Source organism: Mixophyes fleayi, chromosome 11 (assembly GCF_038048845.1).
Source record: "Mixophyes fleayi isolate aMixFle1 chromosome 11, aMixFle1.hap1, whole genome shotgun sequence".
In the NCBI taxonomy this organism is placed as follows: Eukaryota; Metazoa; Chordata; class Amphibia; order Anura; family Limnodynastidae; genus Mixophyes; species Mixophyes fleayi.
Window position 1 is genome coordinate 80218234 of NC_134412.1, and position 20456 is coordinate 80238689.

The 20456-nt window shown below is 44.0% G+C and overlaps 1 protein-coding gene across 1 annotated transcript; it reads right to left on the minus strand.

Moving 5' to 3' along the window:
* Nucleotides 1–565: 565 nt before the first annotated feature.
* Nucleotides 566–20456, minus strand: LOC142106867 (EF-hand domain-containing protein D2-like). Its single transcript, XM_075189907.1, has 4 exons — nt 20224–20456; nt 13502–13649; nt 8666–8800; nt 566–1035 (listed from the first exon to the last, which is right to left on the minus strand). The coding sequence occupies exons 1-4, from the start codon at nt 20385–20387 to the stop codon at nt 901–903; spliced, it is 582 nt and encodes a 193-aa protein (XP_075046008.1). The 5' UTR covers nt 20388–20456; the 3' UTR covers nt 566–900.

Here is a 20456-nt window from a genome sequence, read left to right on the forward strand (position 1 = left end):
TATTGATGTCTGCCTTTGAGGCCACCAACTAAGACTTATATACTACGATGCCATCATTTCATATAAAAAGCACAACATGCTTATGTATATTTGCATGGAGTTTGTACCCGATTGATGTCTGTGCTGATGTCATTCCAGCGTCACATGACCGTTGTCCAAATAATCATGTATCTCCACTCTGTGAAAACGTAGGTAAGAGCGCAAATGTCAGAACGTCTTGTCTAATGAGCAGAAAACAACTTTATTCACCTGTAAGATTGCAGGTAATGGAGAAACTCAACCTCAGTATACTCTCAGAATGTGTTTACACGTCTCTGGAGATATTTAATTCCAATATAAATATTAGTAGTCGGTTATGCGTTGATATTCCAATATCTCTAGAGACCTGCAAACAAACTGTCAGACACAGCAGCCGTCGCCCATGCTGTACTGGTCAGAGGCTTGGATAATGTATTCTTTACTAACCCCTGTTCTCTAATTGTGTTTTGATCATTACATTGCAAACACATTAGTGTAGTTATAATAACTTACTTATTATTATGATACCAAAAAAAACACCTTAAAATCCGTGATCCTTTTTTTATTTACACATTTCACAGGAAAACAGCGGTAGAATGATATAAAAAAATACTGCGTCTGCAACAAATTAAAAAATAAATAAATGGAAATCACTAATAAAATGATTCACTTTATTGGTCCATCCAACCATAAGCAATAAATTAGAGATTTTATCTTTGCAAATATTTTATAGGAGCGTCTAAATCCTGCCTGTCCGTGAGTTGATGACCACTGTGCGCTTAGAGTAGCCATCAGTGGCGATACAACCGCGGAACAGCACGATTTAGCGAACCCCTCTATAGATTTCTCTCTGTGCATGCTATGAAAATAGTTTGCTCTGTGTTATGGCTTAAAGGCAGATTGTAGCTCTTTGAACGCAGCTTTTCGCTGTTCTTTCTCTTCCGCTTGTCTCTTTTTCTCTTCCTGTTCTGCTTTGATCTCTTGCTCAAATCGGCTGCCATGATTGATAGCTTTTACCTGGGTGTCGGACAAGAAAATCCACAGTTGTAGTGACCGTCTATGTTTGTCAGGAGAGTTCAGATTTACAGTACGAAGTACCAGCCATTTTTAATGTATATATTTACAGCAGCCCGTTTTATTTGACAGAACCTAACACCAAATATAGAAGAAGAATGTTCACAAAATGTTGATCTTAAAGCCAGACTCTGTCTGTATTTACTTCCATGCAGAATTGGATCTGTGGAAGTGGGGGCATAAGACCAATAATTCATTTAAAAATGGAATAAACATACTCAATTGCTTTTTCCATGTTCCGAACTAATAAAGTAGGTTAATAATTAGCATTCTAAAATAAAGTTTATACCAAAACTAATTAACTCTGGTCCATAGAAAAACACAACGATACCTCAAATAATATCATCTAGAATTAAGCAGCAGACGATTAATGGGACAGGAATAACTTATTTTAAAAGTATAAATCCATATTGGTAGACTTCTCTTATTTTGAGATTAAATCTGTTACATATACCCAGAAAGGCCAATGTTATAATATTGCATTTAAGTGTAATGTTTGCCCTATATCACAGCAACCAATCAGACAGTTGCTTTCATTGTCTAATTTGCACGAGGCATATAAAAGCTAATTGCTTACGTCAAGTTTTAGGATATTGGGTTTGTGACACAAAGGTCGGGTTTAGACAGAGGACTGTATAGGTCTGGCCCACTGCATCTCCGTACTGGCAAAATAGCCACTCTAGGTGTATTGTGAGACTCACAATTATGCTACACCCACAAAGGTCTAAACACATCATGTGCGCACACACACACACACACACACACACACACACACACACACACACACACACACACACACACCCTCTCTCACACACACCTAACACCATAGCTCTACACACACACACACACACACTCTCACATACACCTAACACCATAGCTCTACACACACACACACACACACACACCTAACACCATAGCTCTACACACACACTGTACTACTGCAGTGCCTCCTCTGTAACTGCTGCTTCTCATCTTCACTACTCATTCCAGGCTCATACACGCCTCTCTTACACTAATGTGTTCAGGGCTGCCATCAGAAACTGTGGGGCAGTACTAACTAATATGCCAGGTTCCCCCCCCTCCCCTTACATGTGCCACCCCCCTCCACAGTTAATGTCTCCCTCTGTCTCTTTCTCCCCCCCCCCCTCCACAGTTAAGGTCCCCCTCTCTCTCTCTCCCCCCCCTCCACAGTTAAGGTCCCCCTCTCTCTCTCTCTCCCCCCCTCCACAGTTAAGGTCCCCCTCTCTCTCTCCCCCCCCCCCCCCCTCCACAGTTAAGGTCCCCCTCTTTCTCTCCCCCCCCTCCACAGTTAAGGTCCCTCTCTCTCTCCCCCCCCTCCACAGTTAAGGTCCCCCTCTCTCTCTCCCCCCCCCTCCACAGTTAAGGTCCCTCTCTCTCCCCTCCCCCCTCCACAGTTAAGGTCCCCCTCTCTCTCTCCCCCCCCCCCCCTTCCACAGTTAAGGTCCCTCTCTCTCTCTCCCCCCCCCCTTCACGGTTAAGCCCCCCCTCCCCTCACGGAGAAGGTGGTCAGAAAAAGGGGAAGCAAGGTCTGTCAGACTGAGGGGCCCGGACAGTCCAGGGAGCCCGGACAAACGGAGAGTTCTGTACGGGCCCCTCACAGCAGTACTGGCCGTACCCCCCCCCCTGATGACGGCCCTGACTGTGTTTATTCATATTAAAGTTCCCCTGCCCTTATTTCCTAAATGATGGTCTGCTCCTCTGGCCATGTTAAGGTACCGCCTGCTCTGTCTGCAATTAAATGCCTGCCCATTGTACAACTCCACCATATGTGGCTATGAAGGGGGTACCTCCCCTGTAATACCATGAGCCAATCATACTGTCAGCGCAGGGAGTTTCCACGACAACAGTTCTGTAGAATTGTACTTCATTCCAAAGTGGACCGGCACGTCCTTTAACTGGTCTAGTGCCTGTGTTACTTCAGCCACATTGATTCCCCTGTTCCGGTCCACTCCTAACTATTCTTCCCAGTACTCTGCTCACGGGCCACAAACAGGGCCGATTATGGGCTCTGCGCTGTGTCGATGACAATGGCTGTCAATGGGCTGAATAAGCCTAGGATAGAGAGACAATCTTTTATAATTTCTTTAGACTGTTACATCAGGCAGCGACCAGGTCACATTTGGTGGTCTCAAAATAAATACGGTGGATTCATCACAGCGTGTAACTGTTACCTTGGCATTGCTGTTATGCTGCATGTGCACAATATGGTGTCTGTAGGGAGAAGGCAGCAGCTGAGCTTGTACAATCTGCATTATATTTACCAGCTAATAAGGAGGACTCATTAAATTCTGATGAGCTGTAACAGTTAATGAACAGATCACCTGCACACAATGTGGCCAGGGCCGGTTAAGGGAATGGAGGCCCCTGGGCTAAGGGGGCCTCCATTCCCCTGTGAGGGCCCCCCCCCCCGTGATCCGAGCCCCCCCCCCCCCCCTGGCACTTACCTCCTTCTCCTCCTTCCCCGGCGCGCTGTACACTCTTTGCTGAGGAGATCTCGTGAGAGTGAGACTCACGAGATCTCCTCAGTAAGGAGAATACAGCACGCCGGGGAAGGACTGCAGTGAAAGTGCTCAGCAGCACTGATCGGGCTGGGGGCGCCCCAGCCCCCAAACCGATCAATACTGCTGCTGAGCACTTTCAAGGGCCCCCTGGATGCCCAAGGCCCCTGGCCTGTAGCCCAGTTAGCCCTATGGTTAATCCGGCCCTGAATGTGGCCAGACAATTTGGGGGCTCAAAGATAAGGCTTCTCCACCAATAGGAGTGCACCACAGTGATGTCACTGGCTCCTAGTGAGTTCATAAGCTGCATTCTCATAAGAGAGGATTTTTTCTACTTGATGTAAAATCCATTGGGGGATACTGGGAAACAATGGGGTATAGCAGTTGGTCGTGGAGTCAGGGTCACTTCAATCTGAATAGCTCCATCCCTACTATGCCTCTCTTATAAGACACTGTCCTCAGTTTTTGGTTTTTTTGGGGTTTTTTTTATAACAAAGCCCAGAAGAGAGCCTGACGCGGTCAAACACACACCAAAACAGTAAAACAGGAAACTGTCCCCCAATGGTCTAAGAAAACTAATTTTACGGTGAGTAACAAAAATTATCTCTTTGCTGTGGGTCCTATTGGGAAACACTGCAAAACCATGGGGACATTCCATAGCTGCCCCTACAGAAGGAATTGCTCTGAAACGGCTGCGTGTAAAACCTTGCGCCCAAAGCTAGCATCCTGAGATGCAAAGTCCTCCAACTTGTAGAATTTTGCAAAGGTGTGGACAAACGGCCATGTAGCTGCCCGGCACAACTGTTCGGCTGAAGCACCGTGACGTAACACCAATGACAGCCCTGGTTGTACGAGCTTTCAGGCCCACTGGCCGAGCCGAATGAACACAAGTCAAACGAATAGTTGAAGGGATCCAACAAAAGCAAAAGATAGCCTAGAAACCGGCCAACCACGCTTGTGTGAAGTCTTGCAAAACACAGAAGAGCCAAAAGTAACAAGGACGTCTCAGAACACTGCAACAGAGGAGAAAAAGTCGGAAAAACAATCTTAGTTTACATGAAACCACTTTAGCATAGCCTGGCCCAAATGAAACTCTTGAAAGGGCACAACACCCCGACTGACACCCAACGAGCAAAAGAGATGGTGAGTAAGAATACTACCTTCTAGGTGGCATAATTGAGATCCACAGACTCCAAAGGCTCAAAAGACTCTCTGTGAGAGCCTGAAGCACCAAATTAAGATCCCATGGCTCAACAGGGTGCACAATGGGGAGATTGAGCGTGGAGGAACCCTTACAGCAAGGTCTGGACATGCTTCATACCTGCCAACTTGCAATGACAAATATAGAGCGCAGAAAATTGCATCGTCAATGAAGACCTTTGTCGAGATCCGCCTGAAGGAAGGAGAGCAAATGAGAGCCGTTAAAATCGGGAAGTGTGAAAACTGTCTCTCACACCAGAGCAGATATGCCTTCTGCGCCTGGTGATATTTGGCAGAAGATGACGGTTTTCGGGCCTTTGTCATTGCCTGAACAACCGAATGAGAGAAACCCCTAGCCCAAACAATCAGTGTCTCAGTACCCATGCCATCAAAGCCAGAGGATCCAAAGAGTGGCAACAAAGAGGGCCTTGAACAAAAAGATCGGGACAAAGAGGCAACTTGAAGGGTGGACCTACGGCCATCCCGAGGATGCGAGTACCACACCCGTGTGGCATGTCTGGGGCCACTGTATCGGCAGCCGATCGCACCCACTTCAGCCTCTTGAGTATACACGAAAGCATGGGAATCACAGAAATAAAGTACACCAGACGAAATTGCCACGGAAGCGTCATGGCATCAGTGTACCCTGTGGGATTTCTGGACTTCGTGGAGAAGAGAGGGAACTTGAAGTTCAGACAGGGTGCCTTGAGATCTCTCTCTGGCTGACCCCAATGCTGAACTAGAATGGAAAACAAGTCCCCATGAAGAGACTCTTCTCATGGATAGATTTTGTTGCAGCCGAGTTAATCTGCCTCGCAGTTTTCTACTCCCGGGATGAAAATGGCTCGGATCACGGGGGAATGGAGGCCCCCTTAGCCCAGGGGCCTCCATTCCCTTAATCCGGCCCTGGGTACTGCTTCCAACACGGATACCATGGTTCCCAACAGCAAGTGACACGTTATTCCCTTGCTAGGAGGGACCTGGTTTTAGACAGAATTGAGAGATCCTTGTCCTCCGGAAGAAACACCTGCTAACATCTGGTGTAAAAGTCAAGGCCAAAAAAACGTATTCTTTGAGCGGGGATTAAGGAAGGCTTGGGAAGGTTCATGATCCAACCATGCACTTCCAGACAAAGATGGCTGAGCAGGACCGAATGAAACAGGGCCTTTAACAGGTTGTTTAGATAAGGAGCAACCGTGACGACCTAAAAATGGAGGAAACCCGCCATGACGGCCATTACTTTCCCAAACACCCTTGGGGGGGCCCAAGTGTAAAGCTCGGAACGGATGACAGGCCTCGCAGACCGCAAAGTGAAGACGACACTGACCTACTGAAGGGTCAAAAGGATTGAAACCTGGGTTGTTTAGGTTTAGTGTGGCTAACCGAAAAAAAAAGAGCTTTTACCACATATGGCCACTTAAATGATCTGGTTCAACGGACATCCAAAGAGGGTCACTGCGTTAAAAGGGAAAGATTCTAGAATATGTTTTGAGTCTGGCTCTGCATAGTTACAAGGAACGCAGACAGCTTAGAATTAACAGAGATCGCATCCAAAGATGCTTATCTTGAAAAAATCTGAAGCCTCTTTGTGATCTGATGATTCTCTTGCAAACACTTAGCCAACTGTTCTGCCCATGCCTGAATAGCTTTGTGTACCCAGGCACTAGACATACCCGGTATGAAGAGGCTGCCCGCTGCCAAGTAAACTGAGCGAAGTAAAAAATAATTTTTAACTGTGGTGTCCTGGAGTGAAACACCACCCTGCACAGAGATAGCAGTGGTTTTGATTAGGAGGACAATGGGAGGATTCTCCCATTTGGCAGATGCCAAGGGGTAAAGGGATTTCAATTTTTTGTGGTCAGGTTTCTGCCAGGCTTCTGAAATCAGGTCTAACAGCTGAGGAGACAGAGGGATACAGATCACTTGTTGCTTTTAACGTTTAAAAAGGGAGAAACCAGCAGAGTCTGAAACCTGAGGATCTACAAACCCTAAACTTTTCCGAAAACTCAAAACTAGGTCGTCCATGCTCTTAACAGTGGAGGAATCCTCAATGCTATAAGAGTCCTCCTCACCAGACTCTCTAAACAACTCAGAGACTAAAAGATATTAGTGCCGACAATCAGGAGCTGCCCTCTGTTTTCTGGCTTCTGATCCGTAAACCTGAAAATCAAACAATATTCAAAAAGAATTTGGAAAACAGAGATGGTGCTGCCAATCAACAATCTTATACTCAAAACATGTGCAACAGTCCCAAAGATTGTGTAGTTCAATTTCTAATTGATCAAAAAGTCCAACAAGAAGTCTGTGCCATAAATTTTTCTTAAATCTTCCTCCCACGTAATATAGATATTAAAAATAAATTGAAAAAACACAACATAGTGTAATACTGAAAATAATAATTCACATAGATATGTTCCCCAAGTAATCTTCTCTTAGGTGATTAATAAGAATAATCAATACCACCACGTGAGCAACTCAACACCCCCGTTGTGAATGCACTCACAGAATATTGACTGTAACATCGTGTTGTATATCAAAGATGTGTCATCTTCTTAAAGCCAAATACGTGCAATATCCCTTTAAGATCAGCTCACTCCATGAATAGAAACAAAGAAATGTAAATGATAATGCACTATTAGTGACATGTTTATTAAAAAGATAAAAACAATTTTAAAAATAACAATGATCCCCAGATGGAAATTAATCCACATGGATAGAAGGTGGACTCTTACCCCAATCACATTAGAAATACGCATATAGAAATGTACTCCCCACAATGGTATCGGGGTGACCGACAGATATTCAGGATGGATATCGAAACGCATTGGTAACTAATACAGCTGGAAATTACGCGCGGCAGTGGACTGTTCCCACCACCATCCTGTATATCTGCAAAAAGGAAAGCCGGTCACCCCGATACCATCGTGGGGAGTCCCTTTCTCAGCCATAGTGGTAAATTTAACTCCCACAAATTACTAGAGAAAGGACAGAGATAAATATTCCTGCAGTGACCCAGTAGTAGTATATACGGACAAACTGGTCATTGACTCCTATATAATACTATATTATCACACATACTCATGCGACACCAGAAGTAACAGGGTAGAAAAAAAAAGTATGAAAAACAGTTTAAATGTATACGAAAAAAACCTATATAAATGAGACTTAGCAACAAAAGGAGCACAGCGGAGGAGACGACGGGCTGAAAGGAAAATGGCGTCTCCGCTAAAGAAACACGCCATGGGGAGAGGGGGGAGGGTTGGGGGCCATCCTACTCGCCCCACTGAATGCCCCCAAGTAAGTGCAGCCACAGTGTACTGTCCTGTGGCTGCCTGCCCCCCGGCCGAGTGTACTCTGCTGTCCACAGAACTGCTCATTGCCTAGTGGGGATACGACCGCAGCACCTGAGTGGTCTGCTGCACTTGAGGCTGTCCTCATTAGCTGCTGACGCAGCGTGTTGGAGGAGAGGTAAGCCCACAGGCTACTCACCTGGGCTCAGGGACCCGGAGTGGATGAAGTCCGCAGGCTATCTACTCCTGGAGAGGTGTCCCTGAGCCGAACACAATGATAAATAAAATAAAAACTCCAGGGCAGGAGCCCTATTAAAACATGCCCTACTCCAAAGGACACTGAAAACCAAGGATAGTTGCCCCTGACTCCCGGACCACCGAATATACTCCAATGTTTCGCAGTGTCCCCCGATATGACAACAGAGAAATATTTGTTTAGCGCACAAAACGATCTCAGGACATTGATGAATTTGCTGCGTATATTGCGGTGAGTAAATAACCCTTCTGAAGTATTTTACGGTTACACTTATTATATGGATCTACCTATGTTTCGCATTGGATTACCTTGGCTTCAAAAAAGCTCTTTGCTCCCTTCACGCCCTCAATGGAAACATCGATTTCTGACAGTCGCGCTAGAGCGTGCAGCCCGCTGTCCTCCTCCAGCTCCCCCGCTGCAGCTTTGCGGAAGATTAAAAGAAACTTAGAGAAAGGGAATAAAATAAAAGGTTTTAGAGACAATATAATATCTGTACAAGTACTTACACACACCTACAATACAATAATAATAAAGTGGCCTAACAATCACACAACATGCTACATGACAAAACAGACAGTATTTAACTTCTGTGCAAAACAGAATACTAATTTGCAGCCCTTGCAGTGTAACATGGTTTGGTCCAGGAGACATAAATAAGAAGTTTCTTAAGTTAAGATCCTTAATGAATCAGGCCCCTGATCCTTTTCTTTTTTTGTACACTTAGATGATTTGTGTTCATTTTTAAAGAACATATAACAAATCCAACATGGTAAGGCGACAAGTACTCCTTTGTATTAATAAAGGTTTTGTCCCACACTTGAAGTAAGTAAGTCTATAGTGGTTTTAGGAGTGTCTTTGTTAATTGGTCTTTCATTAGGGTGTATCCATAATAGATCTTTTATTGGTAACATTGCGTTCATACCATCTTCAAATCTAGCCCACAGCTTTTGGGGAAGTGATGAATGCCGAACTTTTAAATCATCCAATAGGCTGCTCAATTGACATTTTTCCAAATTGGGAGGATGCCAGACCTCTTGTTTTTGGTAGAGAGGTATAGTCTCTGGGTAGCCTGAATGTTTTTTTCATTTTTATAAATAAAAAGCTGTCATAATTTTGTACAATTTGTTAAAGAGCTTAAATGGTAACATACTTAGATAAATAGATACAATGCTTTAAGTAACTACATCATCTTCATAACAGGTATTCCATGCAATCACCAGGCTTCATAGGTTATCAATTTATTGGTTATCTGGGTTAATAATAGGAGATAGTTACAACCTGTAAAAACAAAAACTTGCAGGAAACTATGCAACAAATAGGAATTATTTAGGGGAAGTGACTGGACATATACTGGACCCCCATCTGTGCACAGGAACCCCCCACCCAACCCAATTTTCAGATGTTGGTAGCAATCTAACCATGTTGACAGAATATACGATGGTGGTAGATACTGCAATATTTTTTCTGCTAGATACATCTCCCACCTCTACTCGTCCATGAAAATGTTCTTTATCGCACACAGAATACATTTCTCCATCGCTAATGTCAGACACTGACAAAAAAAAAAAAGTTGCCAGCTTTACTGGTGACCAATCCGTAGCTTATGAATAGACATCTGTCCATTCACAGCACTGCCAGGGACTGGGGAAAATGAACAACGTAGGATCACAGCAGCAAAACCTCTGCTGACTCAATCTGATAGCAGCACATTCCTGCGTTATAAAGAATCACAGGCTGCTGCTCTTTCAGCATATAATTGTGTTGTCCTTGTGAGCATTAAAGGTCCGTGCCACATCGTTAAAGGGAAACGAGCGCTGATGAGAGGTCAATGTTCTTCTGCAGTGTCTGACGGGCTTTACCTACTGAAAACCGCCTAATTTTAGTAGTACGTCTTACTATTAGCTCTTTACTGTCCTGCCCTAATGTATTTATATCTGGACATAGGCCATGATGTGTTTAAGCATATTTACCAGGCAACTAGCCACTACCAATGTCCAACAGAATGAGCAATGTTCCTTTGGTCAGATCATGACAGGTGAAGGTGACAGACTATAGTAGCCTCTCCTTACACTGAGCTCTGCCAAATATAAAGTCAGGAGTGATGGTAATGCCAAACGGTGTGCAGTACATAGTGAGACGGTCCTAATTACCCCATAATCCTGAAATAAAAATCATGCTACTGTGCAGAAGCCACAAATGTAGACCTGCAGTCAGCTGGGACAAAACCACAAGGAGGGCAAAGATCCACCAACTTTCTGCAGGAGGGGGGCATGTACTATGTACCGCCCACTGTTTTTCACCTTCAGTGATAAACACTTTTACCAGGACAGCTGGTAGGGTACAAGATTTAAACACTCACAATATTTAACAACCACAGTTCCAAACCATTATCTTGATCAACTGTAGATATATCTTATACATAACAGATTGCAATTACTGTTGAAATCCAATTTATTTCCTAAATCTGTTTTCACTTGGCAGCCTCCCTTCATATAACATGTAATGTTAGATAGTCAGTTCAGTGCTCACATATCAGCCGGTCACTCACCGATGGACATGCCCATGAGATGGGGGGGTTGGGTGAGGTCAGTGCATGCTGTGCATTACATTAGTGCACACAGAAGCATGTTTATAGCTCAGCGGAATGCTGGGAATTAGTGCACATTCCATCTACAGTGCACAGGAAGCAGCTACTAAGGCCATAGGAGCTGAAGAGGGAGCCTATAAATTATACAGCAACAATCTTAATGGGCTTTTAAAATGATCCTCCCTTGCCAAAATGCTCCTTCGACCCCTTTAAGCTCAGAGGTGGCTTACACTTCTAGAGCTAGACCATTATCATGGCTTTGCTTCAAAGGAAATGACCTATTAATCTACCTAAGCAAGGGTTTTTTTTTGGCTGGGGGAGGATAGTGTATGTAGCCATTTCCTTTACGAACAGAGATAGCCGTTTATATCACATTCCTTAGCTAAGAAAAATACAAAAAAATAATCTCCAAGGTAATTCTCCCATTCCATTGTTCATTTAATTGATTGAAGCAATAGCAGAAATATAGATTTGTCTATTGCTCCAGATAAAAAAAATGTGTGCACCTTTTCAAGGGTCTGGGCTTCATACCCGTTGGTGTTAAAAACATTCTTAGAATACATTTAATGAAAGCCAGTACAAAGCATGTAAATGGGTCTAAATATAGAACTCATTGGTTTTCATGACCCCATACACAATAATGTGTTTGTGCAAGCACAACGTACCCAAATGCTAATACAGGCATCTTGTTCCAGTCATCTGCAGATACAGACTGTAAATGCACTGAGAAATCACTCTCCATATCTGCAGAGACATCTCGGTATTTAAATCGTCAATGCCAGGACCCCAACATGTAAATGAGAAGTAGTGGGGTCCTGGCATTGGTGATTTAAATACCGAGATATCTCTGCGGATATGGAGAGTGACGTATGTAGCGTAAGGATGTCCACTGTGATTTTTATTGTAAGTCATTATTTTAGTTTTGTAGCCATTCTTTAAATCACAATTTTTTTGTAGGTTTCAAGGTTTCACCGATGTCGGAATTGCCAACATTGGAAAATGGTACCCAACCCGTATAAAGACTAAGGGCCTGATTTAGAGTCGGTCAGAAGTCCTTCTGTTTAGCACTTTTGGCCAAAGATCCGCCTCAGTTTGTACCCCGACAGATGGATCTCCCTCCTTCACCTCTCTGTGCTTAGAGAGGTGGAACGGGGGGAGATAGTGGGCGAGCCTAGCAATGTAAAGGGGTGTTCACGCTCTTTACAAGCCATTTTGAGTTGAAAGCCGCAGATAGGTCTCTAGGAAATATATCTTTTGTGGGAGCTTCCTCTGGTGCAAGAGACTTTGATGTATTAAAAAAACACCCCTACATTATTATTAACCTCAATAACACTAATTTCAAGTCATTTGCAGTCAATTTTGACCACCTCACAGGTCACAATATTATTTTCATACGCTTTCAAACAAAGACTGCAGACTTAGAAGACCAAGACTGCCAGACCTATTATTTGTATTTCAGCAAAGACAATTAGCAATGGAGCTCTCCTGAATGTTACTGGAGACTTTGAAGAACACTGCTACCCCTCCTCTCTCTTATCTACCTATGACGCTGCCCAACTGCACTAGAGACTGCCAAGAACTGTGCTACCCCTTCCGTGTCCCTCTGTGAAATAGCGCTGGATCGCCGTGGAGGGCGGTACTTATAGAATCCAAAGCTTGTGTGATCTGAGATCCAATGACATAACAATGCCTCGTTTTCAGTTCCGAGGGCGCGCGAAAGTCCCGAGCCGGCTCGGTACTCGGATCTGCTAAGTTCGGGTGTGTTTGGTTCTCGGGGAACCGAGCCTGAGCATCTCTAGCTCAAAATAATAAACTAATTTGCACCCCTTGCATTGTAACATGGTATTTATTGTCCATTAGAAAATTTTCTTTTTTTTTTTTCTGGCCTTACTTTACCATAGAGACCCAGAATAAGTATCAGTGGGGATCCCACTTGCACTAGTTTGGGGAGGGAGAGGGGTGTACAAGACTGTTTTGAAGATGGAATCTCTCCTTTAACATTTAAAATAACCATACGTTTTTTATTTTGAATATCACACAATATTTAGTGTCTGGTAAAAAAACAAAAAAAAAACAAAACACAAAACAAACAGATCTGGGAGAAGAAAATAGTTTAACTTCTTAAAAATAATGCAAGCTCATTAGACACTAAACTAAGGCCTACGTTAGGTCCCTGCTTCTGGTCTTGCATTAGCGTCAGGCTGGGGAAAGGGCGGATAGACTGAGCAAGTGCCATAGCTGGGTAAGTGAGATATTGTGTTCTATGGGGTTGTATAAACGTCATAGTGCGGGTATCATCATTCAGACCAGTATGGATCCTGTTTGAAAGCAATTGTCTGTACGATCTAAAAAATAAAAGACCCTAAGCAATGTTGTAGGCTGAACCGGTTAATTTGTAACTTTCCAGCTTAATTTCATGGGAGCGCGGTCACCCCCCAGTGCTGTGGTTTACTTCTTGCATTAAAATAATCTTATTAATAAAAGCCCAATGAATCACTGTAAACCTCCTGTGAGCAGTAAGTAAATCTCACGGATGATGCAGCGGAATCTGACTCACCTCCCTGAAGCTGAGTTTTCCATCAAAATCTTCATCCACTTCTCTAATCATGTCCTTAAGGCCCAGGTGGGTCTGAGATGCTCCCAGCTTCTCCATCATCAGCTTCAGCTCCATGAGATCGATGAAGCCGTCCTTACCCGCATCATACCTATCGGACGGGACAAAATAATGGTTACTATAGCTACTGGTACTTACGATAATACCTATACATACTTATTGGACGTAGCTTCCTTTAACTTTTTTCAGCTGAAGAACATCGCTCAAAACCAAAATGTTTTGTTTTGGGTGGACAGGAAAGAGTTAAAATGAAACCAAATGTATACGTGCGAGTGGGCAGTGTATATGGGCATTCGTTTCCGAGCACTGAAAGGCAAGAACTGTGGCCAAATCAGGTCATTGGGAGATGGTGTCAAATCACATGGGGCCAATTAGTGCTGATAATGACTGAGCTGCGTTCAGCGGATTGTAGAGCACGTTAGGAGTTATTGTCCTGTATGGAGAAGTACCCACAGAAAACGGTAACTGGAACGGACTACAAGAAACGCGTATGGTCTGCAGATCCAGCTTTATGTCAGTACTTCTCCTCTGGAGATAAATAGTACACTGCAAACAATGAAAACGGATTTATTCACAATTCTCTATGACAGCCAGATAGGCGTACAAACAGCCCTTACAAGCACAAATACATCCTTACGTATAATTATAGTATATTTGATTGACAAATATGGCTATATGCCAATTATTGTATTGGTAACTGGTAAACTGAACTGTATTCAGCACAGGGACTTCATACGATTTCCAGTTATTAAAAGAACATACATTTCCCTGAACAAGAAACACAAACCGTAAATAAACCAGAGAGGACTACACTTCAGTAACTGGGATAACCTCTCCCGGCACCAGTGGAGCTAGGAGACAATGCTGTTACAATTACATGCGTTTCCTGGGAAGATTAAATAAAATGCTCTGCATTAGGGAAACATGAATGATTGTGGATTTCAATGTATTTTGCGCTATTTTTACATTTTCCATCCCCCCATAGGCAGTTACTGGCTCATCAAAAAAACTATTCTAATTGGAACTGCACTGATCAACATACACACCCTATAATTACTCTGTTCATCTAGTGTTAATTGTTCTAGCAGCCAAAAGTGCCTTTATAGCCGACAATCCGTGCCATGGGTCACATCAACCGTGCATCCTGGGCACAGTCTGTATATGGTCCTGGCACACACACGGTAATCAATCACCAATCTTTCAACCTTAACACAATACTTAATTTTTAATGTTTCTATACTCCATGTAATAGGCAATGCATAACAATTTGGTAGAGTTTTGCCCATTCCCCAACCTCTACCTTGTAATTAGCCGAAAATGACCTTATTGGAAACTGACTGTAGTCATCCGATCAGAGGCCGTGTACAGACAAAACACACACTGTGGTTAGCATTGCTGCCTCATGTTTAAATCCAACCAGGGCACTACCTATGTGGAAGCTAAAGGTTCTTTCCATGTCCGCATGAGTTTGATCCATGTACTGGCTTCCTCCCACTCTCCAAAATCATACTTGTGAATAGGTTGGCTCCTATCTACATGGGCCTTAGTATGTTTGTGTGCCTGTGTCGACAAAATTAGATTGTAAGCTCCACTGGGGCAGAGACTGGTGTCAATGAATAAACAATGTCTGTATCCAGGGCAGTGGTGGACGTGGGGGTGTATACGGTGGTATACCGTGCCGCCACTACTCCTACGGCATTCATCGTAAAACTATCACAATCCATTCTCATACCGTCACTTTAAAATGTCCACGTCGAGCACTCATCAAGGGCAACAACACTAACAAACAACACTAACATAAGCACCGGTCTCTGCATCCTCACAAAGCTGCTTTCAGACTTTCTCCTAAATGCGACAACACAGTTTATAAAGTAGAGGATTATTCCAAAGTACACAACTCTTAACCTTTTAAAGCTTCTACAATCTCATCCTCTGCTACTGAAATCCGCCATCTTATTGCTATTTTTTTCTATTAAAGATAGTCAGTCAGGTTATATTTACTTTGAGCAGAGTGTTCTGTGATAATGTAAAAGACTGCACTGACCGGTGATTTAAGAACAAAATAAATAAATAAATGATGGAATACCATCTGTCCCTGCACCACAGACTTATCTCAACAGTCACATGGTTTTTCAATGGTCAGCCCCATTCTTACTGTAGGCCAGTGTTTCTCAAATCCAGTCCTCAGGGCTCATAACAGGGCAGGATTTCCAGGTGACCAGTGATATAATTAGACCACCTGTGGATCTGTTACAATGTGTCAGTCAGTAATCACTACACCTGTGCTAAAGCAAGGAGATATGGAAAACCTGCACTGTTAGGGGTCCTGAGGACCAGGTTTAAGAAACACTGCTGTTAGCCTACAGGGGTACAGACAGAAACATTGGGCAGAGTGTGGTAGTTAGTTGGCCTGGCTTCGTATCTTTGTACAGCCAAGGAAATTCATTTCTACCTCTCCTCTGTTTAGTTTTTGACAGCTGAAAGAAGGAGAGCATTACTGAGAATCATTGATCATTGAGAAGAGACGCCAATGTAGTGGACATTGCCGTCAGACGTTAGAGCAGGTGCTTGTTTCTGCGTTGTCACCCGTATTGGAAAGTCTGCCACATACATTGCACCAAAAATATATAATTGTACCTTGTCACTTTTTTTTTTTTTTTTTAAATATAGCTTTTAATACTGAAGTAGTTGTGGGCATACATTATTCAGTGCGGAGAACAACTTATTTCTGTATAATTGCGTTAATATGAGTTACAGTAGAAATAAGGATTGTTCTGTTACAGTACAATGAAATAAGATCCATACATAGATTGCAAACGAAGGGTTTCTACTAGAGAAATAAGTAGAACACTGGCACAATGCTGCCAAGCAATAATTTTGGTGCTAAACAACCGACTAAAATACTTTTACCCATCATCATCATCATCAATTTATATAGCGCCACTGATTCCGCAGCGCTGTACAGAGAACTCATTCACATCAGTCCCTGCCCCATTGGGGCTTACAGTCTAAATTCCCTAATATACATACACAGACACACAGACAGACTAGGGTCAATTTTGATAGCAGCCAATTAACCTACTAGTATGTTTTTGGAGTGTGGGAGGAAACCGGAGCACCTGGATGAAACCCACACAAATACACCTAGAAAAGCTATACAACACGTTTTTTTACATTATTTTAGGAGTGACTGTACGCTAATTATGAAGGTAAAAAGTGCTCCCAAAACAGTTTTCTTCTCGATTTTAAATTATTAGAAGATTTGCTTTCAATCCACCAAGGAAATGGATATGCAAAACTACACCCAATGTAAACGCAGTACCCCTGCTCGCTAATGCAATTATCTAATCAGCCAATCATGTGGCAGCAACTCAATGCATAAAAGCACGCAGGCATGGTCAAGAGGTTCAGTTGTTGTTCATCCAAACACCAGAATGGGGAAGAAATGTGATCCAAGTGACTTTTGACCATGGTGCCAAACGGGGTGGTAGGAGTATCTCTGAGGCTGCTGATCTCCTAGGATTTTTACAACAGCCACTAGTGCAAAAAACAAAAAATCAAACAGTGAGCAAAATGCCTTGTTAATGAGAGGGGTCAGGGTAGAATGGCAAAACTGGTACAAGCTGGCAGGAAGGAGACAGTAATTCAAATGGAGATGTGTTACACCAGTGGTATGCAGAAGAGCATCTCTGAACACACAGGACGTCGAACCTTGAAGTGGATGGACTACTGCAGCAGAAGACCACACTAGGTTCTACTCCCATCAGGTAAGAACAGGAAGCTGAGGCTACAGGTGGAACAGTCTACCCACTGGACGGCTGAATATTAGAAAAATGTAGCCTGGTCTGATGAATTTTGTTTTCTGCTGCGACATGCTGATGGGTGGGGTAAGGATTTGGCATAAACATGAATACATGGATATACCCTGCCTGGTGTGGTGCAGGCTAGTGGTGGCGAGTAGGTTTCTTGACACAGATTAGGTCCATTAATACAATTGAACACTGTTTAAATGCCGCAGCCTACCTAAGTAATATTGCCGACCATGTGCATCCCTTTATAGCCACAGTAAACCTCCACATGGATAACAAGTCATAACACCATAGGCCTCCACAGTCACCACAGCTCAATCCAATGTGGTGGAACAAGAGAATCGCAGCATGAACGTGCAGGCAAAAAAAAATAAAAATCTGGAGGCAACTATGTGTTGTCACCATGGACCAGAATCTCTAAGGAATGCTTCCAGCACCTTACTGGATCCAAGTCATGAAGAATTCAGGATGTTCTAGAGGAAGAGGGGGCAGTCTTACCCACTACTAGAAAGGAGTACCCAATAAAGTGGACAATAATATATATATATATATATATATATATATATATATATATATATATATATATATATATATATATATACATATACACACACACACACACACACACACACACACACACATACATACATATACATACACACACGCATGCATACACATATACATGTACACACACATTCATACACACACATGTACACACACATTATTTTCATTGTGAGTTTTTAGTGGGAAAATTACATAGACCCATTCATTTTATGCAGTATGTTTGACATTTGTGGGATAAGAAAAAAAAATTCACTGTTTTAGAAAAAATGGAAATGTTATTTTAGCCATCTACAGTACATTGACTGATAACACCAGCTTTCATCATCATCTATCTATTTATTCATAGTAAACATACACAAGTGTGACCTGCTTTGCATTAAATGCATATTTTTGACTGTTCATAAACCTACACACCAATTCATTATGCAACATTAGTAGAGATCTCTTGTTAATTTTCCAATTCTATATATCTTTAGACACATGCAGTTGTGTGATAGATTGCTGCAGTACCGTCTGTTCTACTATGACAAGCTTAACATGAATGATTCATTTTTTCTTCTATATGCCTAGTAAAATACATTTACTATACATTATTGTCAATGTATTTGTCCAAAAAGTGTTAGTCTTAATGGGAAGATCCCATATGCTAGTCTAGTACAACCTAGACTAAGCAGGAGATAAAAATGGATCCGTAGCCTATATAAGGTAGACATTATGAAATGCAAGAGAAATTTGTTGCACAGCTCGGAATACACATTTTACTACTAAAATGAGCCAATCTGTGTGTACAATAAGGATCTCTATCCCACAGTAATCATCAATAAAGAACAGCTGTATAATAGAAATAAACAAGGAGTTTACAGAAAACACACACAGATAAAAAAAAACCAAAAAAAAAACAACAACACACAGTACCTGTTGAAATGTATTTGATCTACTGTAAGAGACCTACTGAAATCCTGCTGTGTGCTCTGACATTTTAAATGGAGAAAATACAATTAATTACTACAATAGTGCTTGGAGGCACATAGGAGCATCATAATAGCAAATTACTGAGCATCCCCAATTTTTATTTTCTGCCACAAAGAAATAAGTGCAACCTGCACCCTTCCAGGAAAACCTATAGCAGAGAATGATTTATCCTACATAGTGACAAGTGCATCCACAACCTAGTAGTGAATGGAATAGCCATTTTCTACACATAGCCCCCACCCTGCATAGCTACAGTCATGACATTAACCCATTCACTGAGATAAGAATCAAACCTGGGGGGGTAACCCCTGATCTAGAAGCTGGGGAGCGCTACCAACAGGGCTTGTATTTCATTTACCATTAGACAGTGGGAAGATTGCAGGGGGCTGGCAGCAGTACATAGAGGGGGTGCAGGGGGCTGGCAGCAGTGCATAGAGGGGGTTCAGGGGGCTGGCAGTAGTGTGTATAGAGGGGGTGCAGGGGGCTGGCAGCAGTGTGTATAGAGGGGGTGCAGGGGGCTGGCAGCAGTGTATAGAGGGGGTGCAGGGGGCTGGCAGCAGTGTGTATAGAGGGGGTGCAGGGGGCTGGCAGCAGTGTATAGAGGGGGTGCAGGGGGCTGGCAGCAGTGTATAGAGGGGGTGCAGGGGGCTGGCAGCAGTGTGTATAGAGGGGGTGCAGGGGGCTGGCAGCAGTGTGTATAGAGGGGGTGCAGGGGGCTGGCAGCAGTGTGTATAGAGGGGGTGCAGGGGGCTGGCAGCAGTGTGTATAGAGGGGGTGCAGGGGGCTGGCAGCAGTGTGTATAGAGGTGGTGCAGGGGGCTGGCAGCAGTGTGTATAGAGGTGGTGCAGGGGGCTGGCAGCAGTGTGTATAGAGGTGGTGCAGGGGGCTGGCAGCAGTGTGTATAGAGGTGGTGCAGGGGGCTGGCAGCAGTGTGTATAGAGGTGGTGCAGGGGGCTGGCAGCAGTGTATAGAGGGGGTGCAGGGGGCTGGCAGCAGTGTATAGAGGGGGTGCAGGGGGCTGGCAGCAGTGTGTATAGAGGGGGTGCAGGGGGCTGGCAGCAGTGTATAGAGGGGGTGCAGGGGGCTGGCAGCAGTGTGTATAGAGGGGGTGCAGGGGGCTGGCAGCAGTGTGTATAGAGGTGGTGCAGGGGGCTGGCAGCAGTGTATAGAGGGGGGGTGCAGTACTTAGGGCAGGGGTAAGTACACAGTGCTAGTGATGGGAAGGATGGAGGGGCAGTCACCTTCCATGTGCCGGGGGCAGTATCCCCCCATGTGCCGGGGGCAGTATCCCCCCATGTGCCGGGGTCACCCCTCTCTCACCGGCGGAACATCTCCTCCATGTCCTTGATCTGCTTTCTGCTGAACTCCCTGAACTCGGTGTAGGGGTTGAAGACCCTCCTGCCCGGCGGCTCCCGCTCAGCCTCCTCCGGGTCCCCCATCCTCAGCCGCCGGTGCAGCCTAGCAGCCAGCTCGTCCGCAGCCATCACCCCGTCCCCGGCTCTACCTGTCCGCTCAGAGGGAGCCGGGTCCTGTCATGTGACCGCCCCGTGCCG